Here is a 23,051-nt window from a genome sequence, read left to right on the forward strand (position 1 = left end):
GAACGGTCGTTATTTCCTGGATCCCCCTCGTATTATCTACTATTTCTGTAACACGTCATAAAATTCTTCAGTCTCCATTCCGCCTTCCACTGGGGCAAGCCACAGTCAGCACACAGTAAGAATCTGAGTATGTTTTAATTCTCCCGTGGAATAGTTCCCAGTCTGGTATAATATGAGCTCATTATGGGCTGTTTTCTCATTGCTACTGTGCAATAATCCTTGCAGAAAGAGCTGCTTCTTCCCCTCTTCAAACTGAAATGGTACCTTGCAGATCCCAGAGCAGGGTGCACGTGTCTCCTTACACCTGGTCCTTGGCAGAAGTAAGTGACAATTTGATGTCCACTACCGTGACTAAGATGCGTCTATTGACAATTGTCCGCATGTAGTCCACTAAACAAATATCTGTTCTGAATCATCTTAGTAACTTCGTCAAATTTAAAGGGCTGTATCTATGTAGTTTTTGTTCAATCCAATGATCACCTTGAATGTCTGCAATGGCAGCCTAACTATTCCTAATTATATGAAGAATTTTATTTCTCTGTTCGTCAGATTTCTGCTGCCTGAAAAGCTTTCACCTTCAACTATTAACAAGGAAAAAACTCACAAGCTGATAGATTTGGTAGCGAGTTCGCCATAGGATATTGAGATAATATCAGAATTTGCATAGATGAGCTTGCCTTGTACGTGAGGGCACATCTTATTGGACCCGCACATGCGCATTTCCAAGCTTGTTAAGTTTCAATTCTAGAATGTTGAGTAACAACTTCCCATAGCTATTGGACGTAACTATGACGTGCGTTCATCATCCTCAGTGTATAGCGTAATTCTGCTGCATGAACTTCATGTGTGTTGTGTGAGAAATAAAACGAGGTTGTTACGCAATCATAATTAATTGGGCAACAAATCACAACACTCAGTGATTCAGTGAAATCATACACAGATAAAATAGGGCGATGATGTGAAAAATATTAAATATGATGGTTGTATGGCACGGCATCAAATCAAGTACATGTGACAGAGTGTCGGAGGTGACCCTCAAATGAAACGTGTGACGACTTCAATGATCTGCAAGGTACCATTTCAGTTTGAAGAGGGGAAGAGCAGCTCTTCCTGTAAGGATTATTGCACAGTAGCAATGATCATTACCTCTGAGAAAACAGCCCCATCATGAGCTCATATTGCAACAGACTGGTAACTTTTCCATGGGACACTTAATATACTCAGATTCTCCCAGGACAACTTACTGTATGGTGACTGTGGCCTGCGGAATGGAGACTGAAGAATTTTATGACGTGTTACAGAAATAGTACACAATATGAACAAAAGTCATTTCATAATATTGTACAATGTTATAAGAATGCAAGAGTAGGCAATATTCCCGTACCAGGGATTATAGGGAAAGAGTATAAGGATAGATTAACATCTCAGAAGTCTGCCCTTCTCAATGACCCACGTATAACAAATACATCTTTAAAACATAAAAAAATATTCGAAAGTATTCGAACGCAGCAAGATGACTGTAATTAAATGGAATAGACTATGTCATGGCAGAAAGAAATAATAAGAGGTACGAAAGGTTAAAGATTGTAGAAATAAAACTGAATTACAAGAAACTCTTTTCTGAACAAATGAACAATCCAATGATTTTAGCGGGAAGATACCAATGATAAAAAGCAAAATAGTGACATTATGATATCGTAATCATTAAACAGAAAGACAAAAAAAATTGCAATAACTGTCAGAGGCCTTTCAGCAATGACCACACTGCCTACACACTCGCAGAATCCACAGACCAAGAATGAAGGTACCTATGACGTTCTTGAAGAACTGAGTGTTTACAATTGTAATATATTTAGTTACTAATTAATGGAATTTTCTAATTCTCAATTATAATGAGTTATATTACTGTGATGTACCGAAGTACACGTGATATTTCCGTGCAGGAATTCTGCATTACCATGTGATGAAGAATGGGTAGAACGGAGAAAAATTCTCTCCAGCATCGGGAACAGAGAGGGAGAACTTAAACTGAGAGGGATTCAATCCAGCATCGGAAATCGAATCCGGTGTGGCTTAGTGGATAAAGCATCAGCATCTAGAGCTGAAAACCCGGGTTCGAGTCCCGGTGCCAGAGAGAATTTTTCTGCATTCTACCCATTCTTCATAATGAGTTATATTTCATATAGCCATGAATATTGAACATAATCATCATTCCAAACCTTTTAAACCTTATGTTTGCTGTTATGCTATTGATGTAAACCTAATTTTATCTATCAGTACATATAAAGCTAACAATCCTGTAAAAATTAAACTCTGCAGTGATTTCTTTCTTTCATACCACATTGGTTCACCACAGCAAATCCCACACAAATGAAAAAAATATTAAACAAGGGAAAAGCGTTCAGTTTAATTCCCAAGAGCCACCGATGTAGCTCAGTCGGCTAAGGCGCTTGCCTGCTGATCCAGAGTTGCGCTCGGGAGCGGGTTCGAGTCCCGCTTGGGCTGATTACCTGGTTGGGTTTTTCAGAGGTTTTCCTCAACAGTAAGACAAAAAAAAGTTTAACCCCAGGTATAAGGTTTTGTATTACACATTATACTGCTGATACCTTCTCACTGCCTTCAATTAATTGCTTCAGAAGTCACAGCCATGTGTTCGTTGACTGTGAGACATGTGACCACTGGTGTCACTTCAGCTCTAGCATCCACTCTCAGGTTAACAGAAATGTTAGTAATGACACATTATTTAAGTTTTACAAACTAATGGCTCTACCAGCATTTCTTTACGGTAGTGACATTATGTTGAGAATAGACTGAGAGCGAAGGAATATAGCAAATGAAATGCAAGTTCTTAAGATACACACCAACGGACAGAAGAGCTATGACGATATAAGAACAGAAAGGTCCACTGAAACAATATAACAATATCAGACTAATAGAAGAGAGTATAGAGGACGAAAATCAGAAACGCATAGGCTATCGCACAACTGTTTGAGCCGAAAGGAAGATCACTTGGAAGACCCAAGAAAAGATGATAAGGCCAAAACGGAACAGAATATAGGGCCAAATTCCAGTTTGTAGACTATGACTGTTATAAAAACACAAATCAATAGAAGACTGGAATGTGTTTGTCATGCGGTTAAGCGTAGTGCAGATACAATTTGTAAAATAGATAGCGAGACAAAAGTGGAAAGCCATAATAAAAGTAATAAAAGTGCTTGGAAGAAATGGGAGATGTTTCTAAACAAATGTCTAAAAGACAAGGCAAATTCGTGAGGACATAGAAGGGAGTTGGCTTCCTAAATTACATCAAAGTTCTCGAAATCCTACAGAATAATGGGACAGCAGCATAAGAAGTTCGACCAGTAGCGTTGGTAGTGGTGATAGCAGTATTAATAAATTGTATAAATCTTATATCATTTCAGAACCAAAACATGTTGACAGCAACAAAAATCAGTTACATGTAAAGGACAAAAATACCGTAACACATTGAAGACCAATGCTATATATTAGAGCCTATGAACAATTAATGAAGTTATGAAGGAAAGAACTCAAGGCTCGCAGACCACACTCACCTTCCAGTCGAAAGTTCAGTCTCCTCTGTCGTTATGCCCACCTTCGGCTCCTCTTTTATTGTGTCCAAGTCTTTCATCTCTTCCTGAAAATTTACACAAAGATGCTACGACTTTACAAGGCGAATGTCATAGGTATGCATTCAAGGCTTATTGACTAAAAATAAAAATAAATATACAGTAATAGAAAATTATTCTTGTGGCTTATTACTCATGGGGTTCCTCTATTCCATTGCATTTTGGAAGAAGAAGAAGAAGAAAAGTAACAGTTTATCAACCAAAAGAATAAATGAAATAATTGCTAATGAATGAATGATATTTTTTATTTCAGTAGGTTATTTTACGACGCTGTATCAACATCTCAGGTTATTTAGCGTCTGAATGAGATGAAGGTGATAATGCCGGTGAAATGAGTCCGGGGTCCAGCACCAAAAGTTACCCAGCATTTGCTCATATTGGGTTGAGGGAAAACCCCGGAAAAAACCTCAACCAGGTAACTTGCCCCGACCGAGAATCGAACCCGGGCCACCTGGTTTCGCGGCCAGACGTGCTAACCGTTACTCCACAGGTGTGAACATGAATGAATGATCTGCGAAAGAACATTTCATTATCCATTCACCAATTCAATGGAATTCACCTCAGTGGAACAATATCTAAATATTTCAAAGCGTGACCACAGAATTTAGCTGGAGTTTTGAGAGTGGTTAGAGTTAGTGGGATTTAAAAAGGGCGCGTCAGCGACTATGGCTATTTGCGCCCTTATCTAAAATTCTTTACAGAACAGAGACATAATACAATAATCAGAATGCTTAAAAGAACTAGAAAACGTTGTCACGATTAAAACGAGGTACACAAATGCAGTTTCAACAGGGTGATGCATAAAACATTATAAAAATCTCAGACCTTAACTAGTATTTAAAAAGAGACACTAACATAATAATAGAGATGCTACCATGAATAAATTATCTGGCGTATTTCTAAAATACTCGGATGTAAAAGGTCCGAATGTCAAGGTTGTTAAAGAACTTATATAGCCTACTAAATAACAAATGTAACCTTTGGATGTAAAGGGTCCGGAGGACAGGAAAACGGGTCAATAAAAAAACTAAATCATCCTGTCAAGTCCAGTACTCGATAAAAATCTCAGAACTGCATTTGTACAATTAAAATCATTTCCAAGAGCGTCGCGTAGAATGGGCCGTTGAAGTGGGTTATTTGCTTCTTCATATTCAGGTAAAAAAAATTAATATTGACGAATGTACGTCTGTTCTAATATGATTTCTACAAGGCAAAATTATTAAGAACAAAAAATGAGGACAAACGACTGTTTGAAGATAGCTCACAGATTTCCAGTACAGGAGTGTGTGTAGAACTGATATTACTTACATCTTCAACCTTCAGTCGCTGAATGGGTGTAGTTACTTATAGTTCCATCAAACTGGCTTAACTTATATACTAAATACTGTATATGCTTACTTGAGATCAATATTAACCATGGGAACAATCGTATGGTTCAGCTATTGCTACAGAAGGCAGTATAACACTTGACGGAAATTATTAACAGCCAAACAAAATTGGGCCAATTATTCATAGCGTCCTACTGTTGATGGCAGCTCTATTTCCACGATGCACAGGCTCTGTGCCATAATTTGTTTCGATCCTCATAGGTAAAGTAGATTGAACGTACATTACGAGCTTCCACTCATTCATTCTAACAGACAACATATACAAGACTGGGTTTAAAAGAAGAACACAATATAAGGAGAAAGATCAGCAGCAACAATGGTGTTTAAAATCTCTAAGTGATCACTTTTAAAAACAAGAGTGTAAATTATACAAAAAATGGAGTGTGAAGCACAACAAAAATATAAACGCAAGTCATAAAATAACGAATCATCCCATATATGAAAAGAAGAACTGCCAACTAATACCATACATAAAAATTCATGCAACGTGTTGAATGAGGTAAATAACAAATATTTACAATACCCTGCACATCTACAATAAACAACAAAACTATTAGTACATCAGTACATCCTACCTACTACAAATTAAAATAAAATGTTTGGCAAACAGATAAAGTTGAGGTGAAAGGTCAGAAGCGTAAAATTTAGGTACAAGTGAAACAACTAGGTAAAATCTGTGGTGTTCGGGTAATGGGATATGTCATTTTTTTGTCCAGGTGGAATTTTGTTCCCCAGATGAACACACAAGTTAAATTATACAAGTGGGTGTGCAAAAATCAAAGAATACAAGCTGTTGATGTGTTTTATTTGTGTAGAGAATTATTTGTAATAAGGGTTCCAAGTTTAATTTTCATTTATCTCCGAACTCATTTTTATGACTTATCTCCCTTTACCCAAACACCACAGAAATATTCTCTAACTATAAAGAGACAGAAGGAAAAATAACAAGGGCAGTAATATTGTCAAGACCAAAGAACAGTTTGGTCTGAACCATTTTATACTTCTGACAAGAGGCAAAGTATACTAAATTAATTTCTGTTTTTCCTTCTTCACTCCCTAATATCTTCGCCGAAAATCAAACCCATAATCTCACAATCTCTTGGTGTGTATTTGCTGTAAATCTGCTTTATTCAGATGCAGCGCTGGATTGAGATACAGAGCATACAAGTTTAACAAGTAGGTCTACACACAGCGTCCAAGAGGAGAAACTTTAAATACATTCTGCTGTTTTTAATGAAGGTAGTTAAGATTTTGAAACTTAAAGAATTTGGCGGTATTTTAGTCTATTTAGGGGAATCTGTCCCCTAATAGGAAATCTGCGTTGCACAATTAGCTTATTTAACTTACTTTTCTAATATGATGTATTATATTAAATACATTTTGATAATGGCGAGTTGTAATATAATGTTACTGAAGGTAGCCGAAAGGTACATACCATCATCATCATCATCATCAGTTAGCGCCACAACCCGGGGTGGGTTTTTGCCTCCTGAACAACAGCCTTCCATCTTACTCTGTCCTTCACCATGTTAGTCGATCCTCTCACTCCCATAATTTCAAGATCTTTGGATACCCCATCCATCCACCTTAGCTTTGGTCTACCCTTTCTCCTCCTGTTATATAGTCTACCCTTTAACATTTTAATAGGAGTGCGTGTTTCAGGCATCCTGTTTACATGTCCCAGCCATCTCAGTCTTTGAGCTTTCATAAATTTTACATCTTGACCTCCTATCAGGTTAAGAAGTTCATTGTTGGAGCATATCCTCCATCCTTGATGATCAGTGACTGGGCAAAGATTCTACGCAGAATCTTCCGTTCAAAACTTCTTAAGGAGTTCTCTTCTTTCTTTGTAAATGTCCATGTCTCTGAACCAAAGGTAACTACAGGACGAACTAATGTTTTATAAACTTTAATCTTTGTCATCCTCGATAACAACTGATTTTTAAACAGTGGGAGGTTAGCGTAATAAGCCCGATTTCCAGCCTGTATTCTGTCTTTGACACAACCACTCACGTCACAGTTATTATTAATAATAACTCCAAGGTAACTTAATTGGGATACACCTTCAAATGTATACTCCTGGATGGTAATTTTCAACTTAGAGGTGGACATAATCATGTATTTAGTTTTTCCTTGATTCACTGTTAATCCCATGTTTTTGGCATTCCTGGATAATTCAATAAACAACTGTTTGAGTTTGGGAGCATTTCTAGATATAATAGCTATATCATCATCATACGCACAGATTTGACTTGATTTTGTGAATATGGTGCCTTTCTGGTCTACACTTTCTATTGCTTGGTGTATAGCCAGATTGAATAATACTGTGGAGAGACCATCCCCTTGTTTGACTCCAGTACTGAGTGTAAAAGCTTTACAGTACTAATTTTATTTCCCACTTTAACATGTGCCATAGAATTATCCATGGTCATTTGTACCAATCTTATGATTTTTAATGGGATGCCAAATTCTCCCAACATTCCGTAAAGCTCCTGTTTGTTTACACTATCAAAAGCTTGCTTAAAATCGATAAGCATCAAGTGAAGATCTATGTCCAATTCATAGAACTTTTCCATCATTTAAGGTACATATCAGTAACAGAAAATAAACGACAAATGGATCTCAAGCACAAAAGCGAAGACGTAAGTTTTCGGTAATACCAATAATTCCAACACACCTAAACAAAGCGGTATTTCTTTCAGAATCTTCGTAGCATAGTGTGCTAATTTTGAGAACACGGAAATACGTTTCTTCCATTAAGCTGGAAGACAATTATTACGCTCTTATATAAAGAAAACTAGCTACCTTCATTCACATTCCTGATCGAGTGTCTAAATACAAGGATACGTGGGTGAATGATTGGGAGTGCAAGCTTCTGGTATTTGTGCAACATTCATGTGTAAGTAGTTTGACCTCGATTCATTTTATAACAATAAAATTGTTTATGTGCTCCAATTAAATTTAAAATTTCCTTCAGTTCATAACTGATCTTCTGGTTACACAGCATGTCAGTTGTTATCTACACGGGATTGTATGAGTCCCTAGTGGCCAGGTACACAGAATATTACTGCTATTACTCTGAACTGCTAGAAACACAGTACCGTACACTGGGATTACTTTGAACACAGAGGATATTTTGAACATTTTTTCAGAAAATCATATTTAGGTTTCTACATGCTGCATTTGTTATAGATGGAGGTAAATTTGGTAAGAGAATGATTTTATGATAATTTACCTCCATCTATAACAAGTGCAGCATGTAGAAACCTAAATATGATTTTCTGAAAAAATGTTCAAAGTTTCCTCTCTGTTCAAAATAACCCCAGTTTACGGTACACTGTAACAGAAAACTATGGGATATTTTGTCCTTTAAATGTCCAGAAAATGATCTGTACAAATATTACTTTTCAGTCTGTAAAGGAACTTCAAAATGTTACATTTGTTCAGATGAAATTTCTGCACATTTAAAGGACAAAACTAAAATTCTTTAATTTTAGGGAACGATATGTTTTTAATTAACCTTCTGTTACAACGTTACATTCCTATGCAGGGTCCGACACAGAAGACTGACGTTTTATAGCGAGCAGTACAACAGAACAGAAGAGGATGTAGAGTATTCAAGGTCACATGCGCTAGAGCATGGATGTTGTGCTCACAGTCATCAGTCCAGGTGCCTGCGTGTGTATACTTATTTACGACTAAGTCAATCACTAGTTCAAACATAACCAGACGGCAGTTTTATCAACAGTAATCTCACTAGAGGTTTTGATTTATCTAGAGAAAATCAAAACTCGAGTGGGATTTAATTGACTATTACACGATTAGAAGAAAGTAGGCTATATAAAGATTAGAAGTAACAAAGTGTACAATAAAATATTAAATGGCTTACGAAAATACAACTGTCTTCAAATGTATTATTGTACCATCTCAACATTACGCTAGATGGCAGTAGTGTTTTATGATGATGTTTTCTTGTTACCGGTAACAGTTGTGCCAACTATGGAATCATCATTCAACTCTGTGGACTGTTACTAGTCAAGAAGGCTTTGTTGATTCAGTTTCATTTTTATTAAAACATTTGTATTCCATTTCAATCATCCGGATCCCAGTAATCAACGTCACTTGACAGATGATTTTCAATAAATCTTAGTATTAAACAATCTCTGATACGTGACTATCTATAATATCATATAGCAGAAGCTATAACAAACATAACCTAAATAATATAAACGAGTGTTAGAAAAGTTTTAATTAGGGATGATGAAATAAACAAGAAACGTTTTAATTAACGATGATGAAATAAAAAATAAACATGAATAATTTTAAAAGAAACAATTATTGAAAGTACAATTTTCAAATTTGAATGTTTTGGTGGTTGGTGGTTCAGTTGATGTTATATTGGACGTGTGCGTAAAAGAAGTGAACTCGTTTGTGTACATGGTGTATCCCTCAACTCATTCAGGATTTCCAAATGGTGCTCTTCATATATGACCAGTGATCTTCATTAATTCTTGTTTTTGAATGCCAAAATGCGAGTCATATTTGAAAGTGATGTGCATCGACTGGAGTGGTTTGTAATTTTCTGTTTTTTGACGGCCAGACCAGTGCAGTTTGAAATGTTGGCAAACAAAGAAACAAATGCTAGGGACGCGATAAAATTAAACAAATGTTAGTGACGCGATAAAATTGTGCGATAAGCAGTCATGATTGGTTGAAAGACGTCCTTTCGTACCGTTTTATTGGTCGAAAGTAGTGTGACGTAGTAAGAGTGTAACAGTCTGCGCAATCCTCCTTCATGTAATGTTATTAACATGTGGGTGTCAAGATTACACCAGACCAGCAGTGTACAAGAATTGAAGCACCCAGGCCAACAGCCTTCAGTTCGTATTCGTTCATTAGAAGCTCTCAAAAATCAACAAAGCCACCCCGCGCCATTATCTCCCGCCCTAATTGCCTCATCAGGGACGCTTAATTGGTGCCACTTATGAGGTCCAACTCTGTCTTAGGACGGCTGAGTGAACAACTACAAACAAGTGTAATTGTTTAAATTTTTTATCTCATTTAAAAATGGAACCAAATTCATATCATGCTTAGATGGAGGATATTTTTGAAGAAGGAAACAGTTCATTCGAAGTTATCTGAATTAACATCTCTCTCGAGTTATTAGAGTTTACAGAGATGGCGAAGTATATAATGGGCTGAAATGCGAGACAAATTATACAATCAAATGTAATAGATATATCATCACATATTATATTAAAAAACACGTGTTCACAGTTAATTCTTTGAAATCAAAACAACTGAATCATATTTCAAATGAAGGACTTAACCTACTGGAAAAAAAATACATCAGGATACAGAGAATATTAATAGATCTCTTATATACCAAACAAATTGTGTGGCGACCTGAATAAAAGTAAGGTAATGGAGGGTAACTGTACGCAGGTGGCCAAGTATATGCAGTTGCTCTTTTCAGCTGTTAGCATCACTGGGCAACGGCTAACAGTCTAGTAGGGTAGTGTGATCTTTAAGAGATTGTGTTAACGATGTGGATACTTTATTCATACGATTACATTATTGAAAATGCTAAGTTGATATGTTTCGCTGACTTGACTGTAATTTCACGAAGAAGTAAGATAAGGTATTGCTCTCTCCGCAATAAATGTATCGAATTACTATTAACACCTTTGACAATGCTAATATTGCTTGTAAGGATGCTGTTATTCTCGCCTGGAACTAGCAGCACTTATTCCATCTGCACCGGATTGAACGAGGCAGTACCGGAGCCGGGCAAGTGTGCGTGCCAGATTCAAGTTTGTGTACAAGTATTGTATTTCACCCGGCAGCTTGCGTGACAGGCTAATTTTACGGTACTTTATCTCATAGATCTAATTTTGCTGTTCCATTACTGTTTTATATACGATGAAGATAACTCTTTGTATTTATTTCTTGTAGTTAAAGAAGGCAAGGGGAAGTATGAAAGGAAAACTGAAAAATCATGACTCACTCAAAGGCAGTTCGATGAGATAAAAAGATTGATTAATGAAGGAGCTAGCCAAAGGGTTGCTGCCAATAAGAAAGACTGAACCCAAGAACTGAAAAGCAGCTTTCAAAATAGGGTTCTCAAGTGTTCAAAATTATAAACAGATGTAAACAAATATGAGGGAACCTAATAGAAAATTTCACACCACGACAGCTGACATTCGGGCCTAGCACATCCTAGTGATAAAGAAACTCCATCAGAGAAGACATGCATCTGTTCTGGGTGTGATGTATCTAGTGTAATAATGGGTGTGGCGCGTGGTGGCACGAGTTGTGCACGTCATGAACATTTCTTAATGATTCTTGTTAATAAGTTATTGCAATACAGGCCTGCTGCAACTCAGTGAAACTAAAGAAAACATACATTAAAAAATGCGCACAATTAGCCGATATTCTGCGTACACTTACCCGCATATGCCATCTAAGGGTCGAATTCATAGTCGTCACTTATAAAATGAGGAAACACTTAAGCAATGAGCGTTTCCTTAGGACTTATTTTAGATCGTATTGCAGAGACACTACTCTTTCATAATGCACTGAGCATTCCCTTGACATCGAGAGAGATATGGTAACATGGCTAGATGTGAGCCCTTTCGCACATTCATTGTTTTCTAGCGCTTCAAATTGTTAAACCGATATTATTATGGTAGACATGTACAGAAGTAAATATTATAGTCATAAAAATTATACAAAATATCAAGAAAGCATTTTACAGAAGAAGAAAGAAATGAAGAGAACTAGTTAAGAAATATAAATAAATATAAATCTGCACGAATCAACTGCAAAATAATAACAAACAGAATAGCTTTATGTGTTGCCAAAAATAGGTTATTATTAAATTATTATCAGTTATTGCTGTATTGTTATATAAACCTACCTGAAATGATCCTGTAGCATAAAATCTCAAAGCAACCAGTATTTTCAGCAGTGGTGAAATCGGTAAGCCTCTCGTGGTTGTATTATGATTTTCAATGAGAGACACCAGAATATTCACAACAGTGTTCTTGTCGAAACGGTATCTCCTCTTATTGTTGGCCATTGTATATCTCTAAAGGGTTTTCCATATCTCTGATATATCTTTTGTTTTGCCGAAATACATTTTTATTTTAATTTTAATTATATAACTCAATAAATTCATAAAAATCATAATCATCATCCATTGTATACCGAATCAGCTGATTACAATGCATATGAGGAAACACTTGAGTAAACTGACAAGCTACATTATTTGAATAAGTGTTCACTTCAGTGGGATTTATGAATTGGAAATTATTATAAGCAACTGCTTAAGGGTTTCCTTACGATAAGTGTTGACTATGAATTCGGCCCTAAGTGTTCGCATTCGCCAACTTGTCTATACTTGTGTGCCACAATAAATGATTATCACTACAGACAGTTTTAACAATGCACATATTCTGAAAGTTTCCTTGTGTGTGGACACCTACTTAATGTTACAAATTAAATCACAGACGACCACATTATGAGCGAATTAAGGGGAGTGGGTAGTGATGTCTGTGTCGTTAAAAAATTCTAATACAAAACTTTAGTTCAATATTTCTAGGCTTCTAGTGTTCAGAATTGAATAAAAGTTTCCAGGCTTATACACTCAACCATTTTGAATTCAGTGGTATAGAAGACAACTAATTTGTTTCGTATCCAAGTGTAAAAGAAAGGTCCTAATTGACAACCTGTTTTCCCACTACCTCATTCTTCAGGTGCACATTACTTGCTACTGTCTTCAGTCATATGCCTTGTATTTTTTTTTAAGTTATCGAGTAATGTATGTTGTAAATTCTAAAGCAAAATTTAGTTAAATATTTCACTCCTAGTGAAACAGAAAAAATATTGAACTTTGTTTAACATATTTTACAATTTTTTTTTCAGTACATATATTTTTTTCTCGTGTTATGTGTGTGATATTCCTAAACCCGTAGGTCTGCTATGTAAAACACAGGCTGCAGAAAACACTGTAAAATTTTCATGTAAATCGATTCAGTAGTTTAAGAGAAAAATGCACTTACGTTTGAAAAGTGTCAACTTATGGAAAACTGCATTTAAAATAACAAAAGTATGTATGAATTACATGCACCGCCAAATTTAAAGAGGCCATTTAAAAGGCTTATCTACAAAAATACCCCCCACAATATTTACATTATTTTAAAGAGTAGTTTTGTACTTTATTTTAAAACACAAAATAAAAAATCGGATTTTTTACCCCTAATCACTACGTGGTTCCCTTAAAACTAAGTGCGCACAGTTACCCTCCATTACCTTAAGACATTGAAAGAAAAACCTACAGAACACACGAGCCCAACTCACCTCAACTTCACACTTAACCATGTGAAAAGCAGGTGGCGCTTGAGATTCTTCAAATTTAACGACACTGGTATGGTCCTCGCATTCTGACTTTATTCGAGTTGAATGCAGCTTCCATAAATTCACTTCCTGCGGAACACACAGATATCGTTTATGAATTGTTCTTATTTGCTGTTTCAAACATGATTTCAAATTTTACGCACTACACTCTGGTTCTCTCTGTCACTACCACAATCGACAAAAGATGCAATGATCGAATGAGCCTCAGATCTCAACTGCTGCATGATTAATGAGGATACGCACGCACACACACACAGATATATAATAAACAAACTCCACTACAATGTTCGTGGCATACTAATAAATGGCTAATTCAACCATTCACAACAAGAAAGTCACACAATGATATAATGATACAGTGCAGATGAACTGCAGGAGGAGATCGCTAAAAAATACAATTCTACGCTCTTTGACTAATTATACTACTATTGTTTTACTGGTGATCCGGTAATTTCCTAGAAGACAGGCAAAATCCAAAATGACTGACGAAAACTACCAAAAACGTTCTGCCAACTATGAAGTTCAAATGCCACCAAACATCACAAAATCAAAGATGGAAAATCAAATATATATTTAAATTTTGAGTGATCCTGTGCTTACGGGCCGAATTCATAGTCGTCACTTATAAAATGAGGAAACACTTAAGTAATGAGCGTGTCCTTAGCACTTATTTCAGATCGTATTGCAGAGACGCTACTCATTCATATGCCCTGAGCATTCCCTTGACATCGAAAGAAATATGGCAACATGGCTAGATGTGAGCGTTTTCCTACATTCAATTGTTTTCCAGCGCCTTCAAATTGTTAAGTCGGCATTATTGTCATCACAAATACACAAGTAAATATTATAGAGCTAAAAATTATACAAGATGTCCAGGAAGCATTTTACAGAAAAAAAAAAAAGAAGTGAGCTAAGATAACTAGTTATGAAATATGGAGATATCGTCGAAAGTAAAAAAAAAATGATAATTGTTCTCTCCAAAAGAAGAAATTGACACGGAATAAAATTTTAGTTGAGTTTAATGCAAACTCCGGAAATATTCCTGTAAGTAAATCATTTTAATTTATTTTTCAGTTACTTTTATGCTAAACAAAGTGGAAATGATATAATTACGTAAATTTGAACAGCTTATTCCTTGGTAGAATACAAACAAAAATGCAAATAACACTTTGTTGGGACGTGAATACTTTTCGAAAAAAATAAATGCCACTTAAATCTACCTGAAATGCTGCTGTATCATAAAATCTCAAAGCAACCAGTACTTTCAGCAGTGGCGAAATCGGTAAGCCTCATGGTTGTATTGCGAATCGAAATGAGAGACACCAGAATATTCACAACAGTGTTCTTGTCGAAACGGTATCTCCTCTTAAATTAAACGGTTTTCCATATCTCTGATATATCTTTTGCTTGCCGAAACTCATTTTCATTTTAATTACAGAACTCAATAAATTAAATTAAATCATAATCATCATCTTTTGTATACCGAATCAGCTGATTACAATGCATATGAGGAAACACTTGAGTAAGCTGACAAGCTACCATATTTGAATAAGTGTTCACTTCAGTGGGATTTATGAATTGTAAATTATTATAAGCAACTGCTTAAGTGTTTCCTTACGATGAGTGTTGACTATGAATTCGGCCCTAAATTTCTATTTAGAATGATTTATTCGCTTACACATCATAAATGTTAAGCAAGATATCATAGCCAACAATAGTTTTGTGACATCATAGACCTCTTCAAATAATTGAAAATTCATCCAAGAAATTGCAATTCAAGCAAAAAAAGTGTCGTCCTTGTAAGGAATGTAAAGAATGTGTCCGTTTATAGTAATAATTCGCCAGCTTTCTCACTTATCTCAGTGTGCTACAAACTGCAGTTATAATCTTTCCACTGCTACAATAACACTGGTCAACACACATTTTGATGCCTCCAATGTTAGACCAGTTCTTGGCTGATTCCAAAAATGGCACCAGTTTTTCCCTATCAGCTCTAGTTCTTGAGATACAGCATAAATGCCATATAGGCCTACCTCTATTCACTCTGGTCGTCTTCAAAATTCAAGATAGTTTATGGTACTGTTTTAATTGATCTCTTTGTAGCATGAAAGAAACACATTAAAATTACAATAAATGTGAAATGCACTAAATCTACTTTATTTGAAACGAAAACCACCAGTTTATGATACAAACATTCCAGTCATTCAACACAGAAGAGGCTTCTTTTGTAGTAAGACTTCCGAGGGATCTGCCAGGACAATCCCGCATAATGTTCCAACAGTAATCTGCCATCATGTGTACATCCCATCTTCCTTGGTATCTGCCTTCTATTGTTTTTATGTATTGGTGAAATCTTCCACCTTATTCTTCGCTTAAGTGACCAAGGGTCTCTGCAAACGATCTCTGCAGAAAATTGACTTTAATATTCAAATCCTCTACTAATTTAGTATAGTTGCCTGCCTTCTTGTTGCCAAGGAATTTTTCACAAGAAGAACAAATGAAGATCAGGCACAAGATTAGATTTCATTAATAAATTGATTCTATGAAATGTGGGTCATTTATGAACTGCCTGATCGTGGACAATCGAAACTTTCTGCTTCAGTTTTTCCATGGTAAGTCCAGGCAATTTATGCGCTATGTATTCAAAACACGAACCACTTTTATTCACAACCTTTAATTTATATTTTATGTGTAATAGTGACAGAATGATTCTGTCTGATGCTGTCAGAGGTGCATTTATTACAATGTGCTCTCCAACCACAATATCTTCCCTTGGAGGCCAATCCTTTCTTATCCAATGCACATGTTTGGCCCTACTATCCCAAAGGCACAGAAAGTAAGGATATTCTGACTAGCCACTTTGTTGACTAAGAAGAAAATGAACCATCTCCTAGCCTACACAGATCCTCCTGGTATTTTATCTTTTCCAACACTAAAAAGAAAGCGTTGTAATCTTCTTTCATCGTGAAGGAGTGACCGATTGGATTGGAGGCATATTTGTTGCCATTGTTTAAAAGAACACATTTCAAACTACGTTTTGGACTGTCGATTAAAAAGAACCATTCACTTGAGGTATATTCTGATACACTCATTTTTTTCAGAAGGTCTCCGAAGTCACTGTAGAATATTATGCTTTTGTCTTTAGTAAAAAAGAAATGGCAGAAAATCTCTTTCCCTCCTTCGATAAAATATGATTTTCAATCCAGGCTGAAGTACATCCTTTTCCTTTAGTCTATAGGCGAGCAATTCAGAAGACTCCTTAGAAAGATTCAGTCCCTAATCAGGTCTCTCAACTTGTTCTGGTCAAAGCATTGATATGTGAAGCTGTTTGAAAATCACTGTCGCTGTCGCCACTTTCTTTACCTTGTGTTATATCAGACATACCTATAAGAACCATATTCTGAGAGTTGTGGTAACTCATGGAAGGGTGGAATAGTAAAAGATGCGAGTACGGCACAGATCTCATAGCTAAAGGTAGATCAGGATATGATTATTTTAATTGATTTCTATGATATTAGCGATAAAAAATAAGCCATCAAAATGATTTTTTGGTTCCATGAAAACCATCCAGACATTATTACAGATAATTTTGTAACAAAACAGAATTATGATATATACAGAGGTGTGAAAATTATTAGAATAATCTTAATTTTAAAGGTTTTTTAATAGTTCCTCCACAAATATTCATTGAATTGATGAATATTGGTATATAATATTACTATACTGATGTAGGATATATTTACTACTAACAATGCCGGAAAGCATTGTTGTACATTGGTATTTTTCTTATTTTACAATTGTTATGGGAATTCAGAAATTATTATATTATGTTGGCGGAATTGGAAACATAAAGAATTAATTAAGAAATGCTTTAAACAAATTGTTCTTTGCGTTTACATTGTTGTGAAGGTTCAAATGAACGTATACATCGGTTTTGTGCATATAATTTTTTATGTTTCCAATTCCGCCAACATAATATAATAATTTCTGAATTCCCATAACAATTGTAAAATAAGAAAAATACCAACGTACAATGCTTTCCGGCATTGTTAGTAGTAAATATATCCTACATCAGTATAGTAATATATACCAATATTCATCAATTCAATTAATATTTGTGAAGGAACTATTAAAAAAACCTTTAAAATTAAGATTATTCTAATAATTTTCACACCTCTGCATTATATAATTATATATAAATTCAACATTATCTAAGAAATTAGAGCTGATACAACCTAGCCAATGTCATTTTTTTAATCAGCGCATCAAATAACCCCAAAAGCAGGTCTAAAAACCAAGGCACCAAGAAAAAAGGTTTTTTTTTGTTGGCCTGTGTAATCAATCCTAATGTAAACACAAGCACGTGACTGTCATAACCGTGACTGACTACCAGTCGAAACACACGATGCAGGAAAATACAGTTCCATGTTTGGGGTCCATAACCCTGGATTTATTTTAAAAAATTGAATTTTAGTTGGTAAACACGATGAAACATATCACTTGAGTCATACGTACAACATTATATAAAAGAAAAGGTACTTCCACATTTGTTATCTCTTATGAATACAAAGGGTAATACCAAGGCAGTCCGTTCTTGCAATCCACAAAGAAGAACCAGTAAATCTTCTGGGTCCGCAATGTATGTGAGAGAAATCAGCTTTGTCAAACAGCGACTGACCTTACACGAAAGTTTAAAATAATTTAATTAATTATAAAGTAACCGGCTCCTAAGCAAACGGATCCATATAGTGACGTTAGGCCTACTCTGACCACAGAATTGTTTCATATGAAACTGGTGGATCACGTATTGAGAATCAATGGCGTGAAGCTGTGGGCAATCAGGCCTCATTTCAGTCACGTGATGTTCTTTACTGTAGGATTATCCTAACAGCGAAAAGATTCAACATCTGTTCAATTATGTGTAGTGGATAATTGTCCACATAGACGGTCACTTAAAGTAACAATTTACTTGCGAAATTATAAACTCATAGTTACTATGTCTAGTCAACAGTGCAAAGACCCTCTGATTGAGGTTCTGGATGATACAAATTTTATCAGACTGTACATCTCAAATAACCATATGTGTCAAGAGAAGAACAAATATTGTTACATACAGCTTAACTTAAGTCTGATTAGTGTCATGTGTTACTACTTACTAGATAGGGATATATGCAATGGAAGGGAAAGGAACTCTACACCCTATCCCATTACTTCCTCGCATAGTTACCTTAAGAGTGATGCCTTATTGGTGTTATGAGGTTTTTACCATCTTCGGTCTCAATACAGCAAAGAAAAAAGTATTGCAAGTTCCATGAAAGAAATTTAAATTAAAGTATGTTGCAAACCTACAGTACATCAAAGGCCCTGATCAGATTTCAAACACTTCAGCGCAAAATGAAAAAGGGACGAGGAATTCTAGGGTTGGTGTTACTTATTGTACTTCAAATCTGTTAAACTTAATTTGGAAGACATAATATACGTTTTGTCTCGTAGTATCATCATTAATGTCGCACTCAGGTAACAGCTAGCAATTACCTCTAACACAGGCCTACCTCTAACAGAGGCTTCTTCTCTTCTGAGTCACTGGTTTGCATAGCCAACGGGTCCACCTCGGGATCCATCTTGATCACATCCATCACAACTGAAACAGATGATTAAGAAATAGACGCAGTTGCGGATTTTAAGACTTATTAGCTTCTAATTACAACGTGAATCTGTGCTGACTGATGGTACGCAATATCTTCGATATTAGAGGGAATGCTGACTGCTGGTGTGAGTGAGTCAGCACAAAGCACGCATATGAACGGTTAATTACTGGCTGAAGCAGGGTGCCAATTAAGATTTCTGATGAGGGGGGATAGAATCCTAGATACATAAAATTATTATCCTCATTCCATACGGCCCAATGTTTGGTACACTCAGTTGCTTGTCTTGTTTCTTGATCATAATAATAATTATATCCATGAGCAGGCTTAAGATAAGATGTGTAATTCCTAAGTTATTGATTGTTGTCAGCTTGCCGGTGATGATAATACATCAATATTATTTTCTTTGCTTACGTTACACTTCATTAAGTATATTTGTATTAAAATATAATAAATTATTTTATGTGAGGGGGTAGAAGTTATCCCTGGCAGGGATGTTAATATGAATTTATGAGAGGGGGATAACTTTCCAACAGGGGGGAACCCCCTCATACCCCCGTTAATTCGCACCCTGGGCTGAAGGGCCTAGGAAAACGTGTTTATCGTAAAGGTATGTCTTGGATACAGTACCATATAAGAGTAATGGCGAAGTTACGAATACAACATGGTATAGTAGTAAAATACTCCAAACAATATCGTTGAAATGTTTTTCAGGAAAACAATACCACTGAAAAAAAAAATCAATATCTCTCTCTCTCTCTCTCGACCCGCTTCCTCTTCCTCTTTTCCTTCCTTCCGCACCACCTCTATTCTGTCTAATCTCTAATCTACTATCTAGTTTATTATTAATACCTAATTTGGTATATTTTCAGAAAAGCTAGGCCTATAATGACGGAGGCTACACTTACTTTTTTGCTTCAATGGGCTGTCACTTACATAATAGTCAAAAAGAAGTAGCTTCATGTTGCAGCCACACATACTTTCCACGTAAATATCGCTTTTTACTTGTCAGTGTATTAATATAATTTATATTAATGAGCTTTACTACAGCCTGCATACGTCGTATTCACTCCACAAGCTCCTCCCCTTTCTCCACTCCATGCCCTTCACCACTTCATCAAATACCTTACTCAGAGTACTCACACATGACGATTGCAAGATTATTATTTATCGTACATTTGTCCAAGAAAAGTACTTTTTACGAAATCATTCGCCTTATATTGACTCCCAATTTGATTAATTTGTTTTCGTATTACTATAATTTTATGTTGTACGGAAGAGGTCATTCGCGAAGACTAGTTCCTTTCACACAGTCCGCCACTGGGTCTGTCCTGTTTACTTATCAATCAGCATAACCTCGCGCGTGTTGTCTTAAACAGCAGGCTTGGAGCGAAATGATCTGTTTACATTTTCCGGCTTTTCTGAGCATTAGGGTACTTGGTCAGACTCTAGAAAACAGGAAAGCAAACTGTTCTGGCATTAGTAATCTTTCCATGCAAAGCCGGAGCAAAAGTTCCTATAGCATTTACCTTTTTTTCGGTTCAATACTGGAATGTTCCCCACGTCGCGTCGTGCATTACTGTTCTCCAACCAGGCGATCAACCGTGAAAGGAATGTGCTTACTATTGCGTCATCTATTGGAGCGAAGTAGACAGATAATATTACCGTTATAACGTCAGTTTAAAAACCATGCGCTCTCCTGCATATGTGATTTCCTGTATGGAGAGGGAGATTAACAGTGATCTAATTTTATAACTAGGGTAGTATCAATATGTGTATCAATGTTATTGTTTGTGCTGTGAAAGCTAGCCAATACAGATACGAGACCTTATGACATCAACATTCATTCACAGCATTACTCCTGTCGTCTCAGTCCCCAAAGACTTTCTCGTGGTTGGAGTACAGTACAGCAACAACAGCAAAATTTGATTTAACTACATGTTCGCCAGTACAGAGATCACGACAGCCGTGACTCTTTTACCCCTAGAAAACGTTACGAATGACAAATGACCATTATAGTTATACCGTACCAGTATTAGGCGAAAGTGGACCGGCAGAAGAGTCCACCACTGTGAAATGATGGTTAGCACGTCTGTCCTTGGAACTAGTGGGCACGGGTTCAAATTCTGGTTGGGGAAGTTACCTGGTTGAAGTTTTTTTCGAGACAAATCGAAACATCAGATACCTATTATTTAATAATCAAGTCATACCTTTCACAACGTACATTCCCCGTTAAATACGAATCTGCTCAGTCAAAATCAAATATTGTTCAATCTGGAGTACCTCAGGGTAGTATTTTGGGACCGCTGCTTTATATTTTATATACATCGGATTTTCCAACTCAAGATCACTTAACAATAGCCCATTTTGCTGATGACGTTGCCATTCTTAGTAAAGGTACTTGTGAATCTGCAGCAGAACAACTGAACATTTTTTGTGAAAAAATTTCCACATGGTGTAAGCAATGGCGAGTAATTATGAATCCTCAAAAATCAAATTTAGTCAGATTTACTTATAAGAGAAACACTGTTGTAAATTATCCAGTAACATTATCTAAATCTTGTAAGCCATTAACTACCAAATTCATTAAAACTTGGTCAAAAATATGCCACCCTAAACTATCGGCATTTTCATAGGTAGGGTATTATTTATTATTTCTTCCATATGGAACCTGTCTTACAGAGAATAAGATGGCCATAGAGGTCCAGGATGATAAAACAAAAAATGATGAACAATTTAAAAAAAATGAAGGAAGAAATGATAATAGCACAGTGGCATATTAATTTATATGTGTGAGAAATTAGAAATTGTTAAACAGATTATTGTTTAATACCGTACTGAATCTTTCAAAATTTATTTAAGCATTTCCCTGTGTTCGTCTCCCTTCAATCGCAGATCCTAGAGTTGCTTTTTAGTCCAGTTAAAAGATGTCCTATGAGTACCAAAAAGTAAACTCTTTACCTCCTATGTAGGTTATAATCAAGAGCATTAGGGGCCTATATCTCTCGCATAAGTGAGGAATATGTAGAAAATATTTGGTCCACCTCTCATTATCCACTTCGACTTGCTGAAAATTCTTTTCAAATATTAGTCAGATCTGAAATCAGTGCTTTCCTCTGTGGTCTATTTATTTGTCACAAAATTCACTTTTCTCGTACTCATCTTCTGACAAGCAAGGTTCCAATATTCATATTGTGAGATTGAACCAGGGTGCGAATTATCGGGGGGATAGGGGGAATTTCCCCCTCTGTTGGAAAGTTATGCCTCTCTCATAAATTCATAATAACATCCCTGCCAGAGATAACTTCTATCTCTCCCCTCACAAAATGTATCGTAATTGTTTTAATACGAGTATATGTACTTTATAAAATATAAAGTAAGCAAAGAAAATATTTCTGTATTATCACCACTGGCAAGATAACAACAATCAATGACTTCGAAATTATACATCTTATCATAAGTCTGTTCATGGATATTATTATTATTATTATTATTATTATTATTATTATTATTATTATTATGATCAAGATGCAAGACAAGCAACTCAGTGTGACCAAGCGTTGAGCCGTATCGAATGAGGATAATAATAATTTTATGTATGATATTCTCTATCTAGGATTCTATCCCCCCCCCCTCATCAAAAATCTTAATTCGCACTCTGGATTGAACCGTGTGATGCCGATTATTTCTCATAAGCTCCCACTAGGATAATATCTCAACACATGACCCAATGTTTCCACTTCTTCGCATCATGCGAAATGACAACACTGTTATGGTAGTTATTCCTGGACCAGCCCTCACTGCTGTGGTGTCACAGGACATTTTAAAGGCTGTTATCCATTTCAAAGAAGATATTCCTGCTCCATTATTTATTTATTTAACCTGGTAGAGGTAAGGCCATCAGGCCTTCTCTTCCCCTCTACCAGGGGATTACAACTACAATATTAAGAATA

At 35.9% G+C, this 23,051-nt stretch overlaps 1 protein-coding gene across 2 annotated transcripts in view; it reads right to left on the reverse strand.

Moving 5' to 3' along the window:
- Window positions 1–20,915, reverse strand: part of LOC138693081 (zinc finger protein 345-like) — a 70,393-nt gene extending 49,478 nt beyond the window's left edge. For both annotated transcript variants that reach the window (XM_069816671.1, XM_069816672.1), the window contains exons 1-4: window positions 20,628–20,915; window positions 19,006–19,094; window positions 13,397–13,522; window positions 3,573–3,655 (exon numbers count right to left, since the gene is read on the reverse strand). In XM_069816671.1, the coding sequence (XP_069672772.1) occupies window positions 3,573–3,655; window positions 13,397–13,522; window positions 19,006–19,089 (293 nt within the window). In that variant the 5' untranslated portion in view covers window positions 19,090–19,094; window positions 20,628–20,915. The remainder of the gene's footprint in view (window positions 1–3,572; window positions 3,656–13,396; window positions 13,523–19,005; window positions 19,095–20,627) is intronic.
- Between the last annotated feature and the right edge of the window lie 2,136 nt (window positions 20,916–23,051).

This window comes from Periplaneta americana, chromosome 17 (genome assembly GCF_040183065.1).
Source record: "Periplaneta americana isolate PAMFEO1 chromosome 17, P.americana_PAMFEO1_priV1, whole genome shotgun sequence".
NCBI classification, from domain to species: domain Eukaryota; kingdom Metazoa; phylum Arthropoda; class Insecta; order Blattodea; family Blattidae; genus Periplaneta; species Periplaneta americana.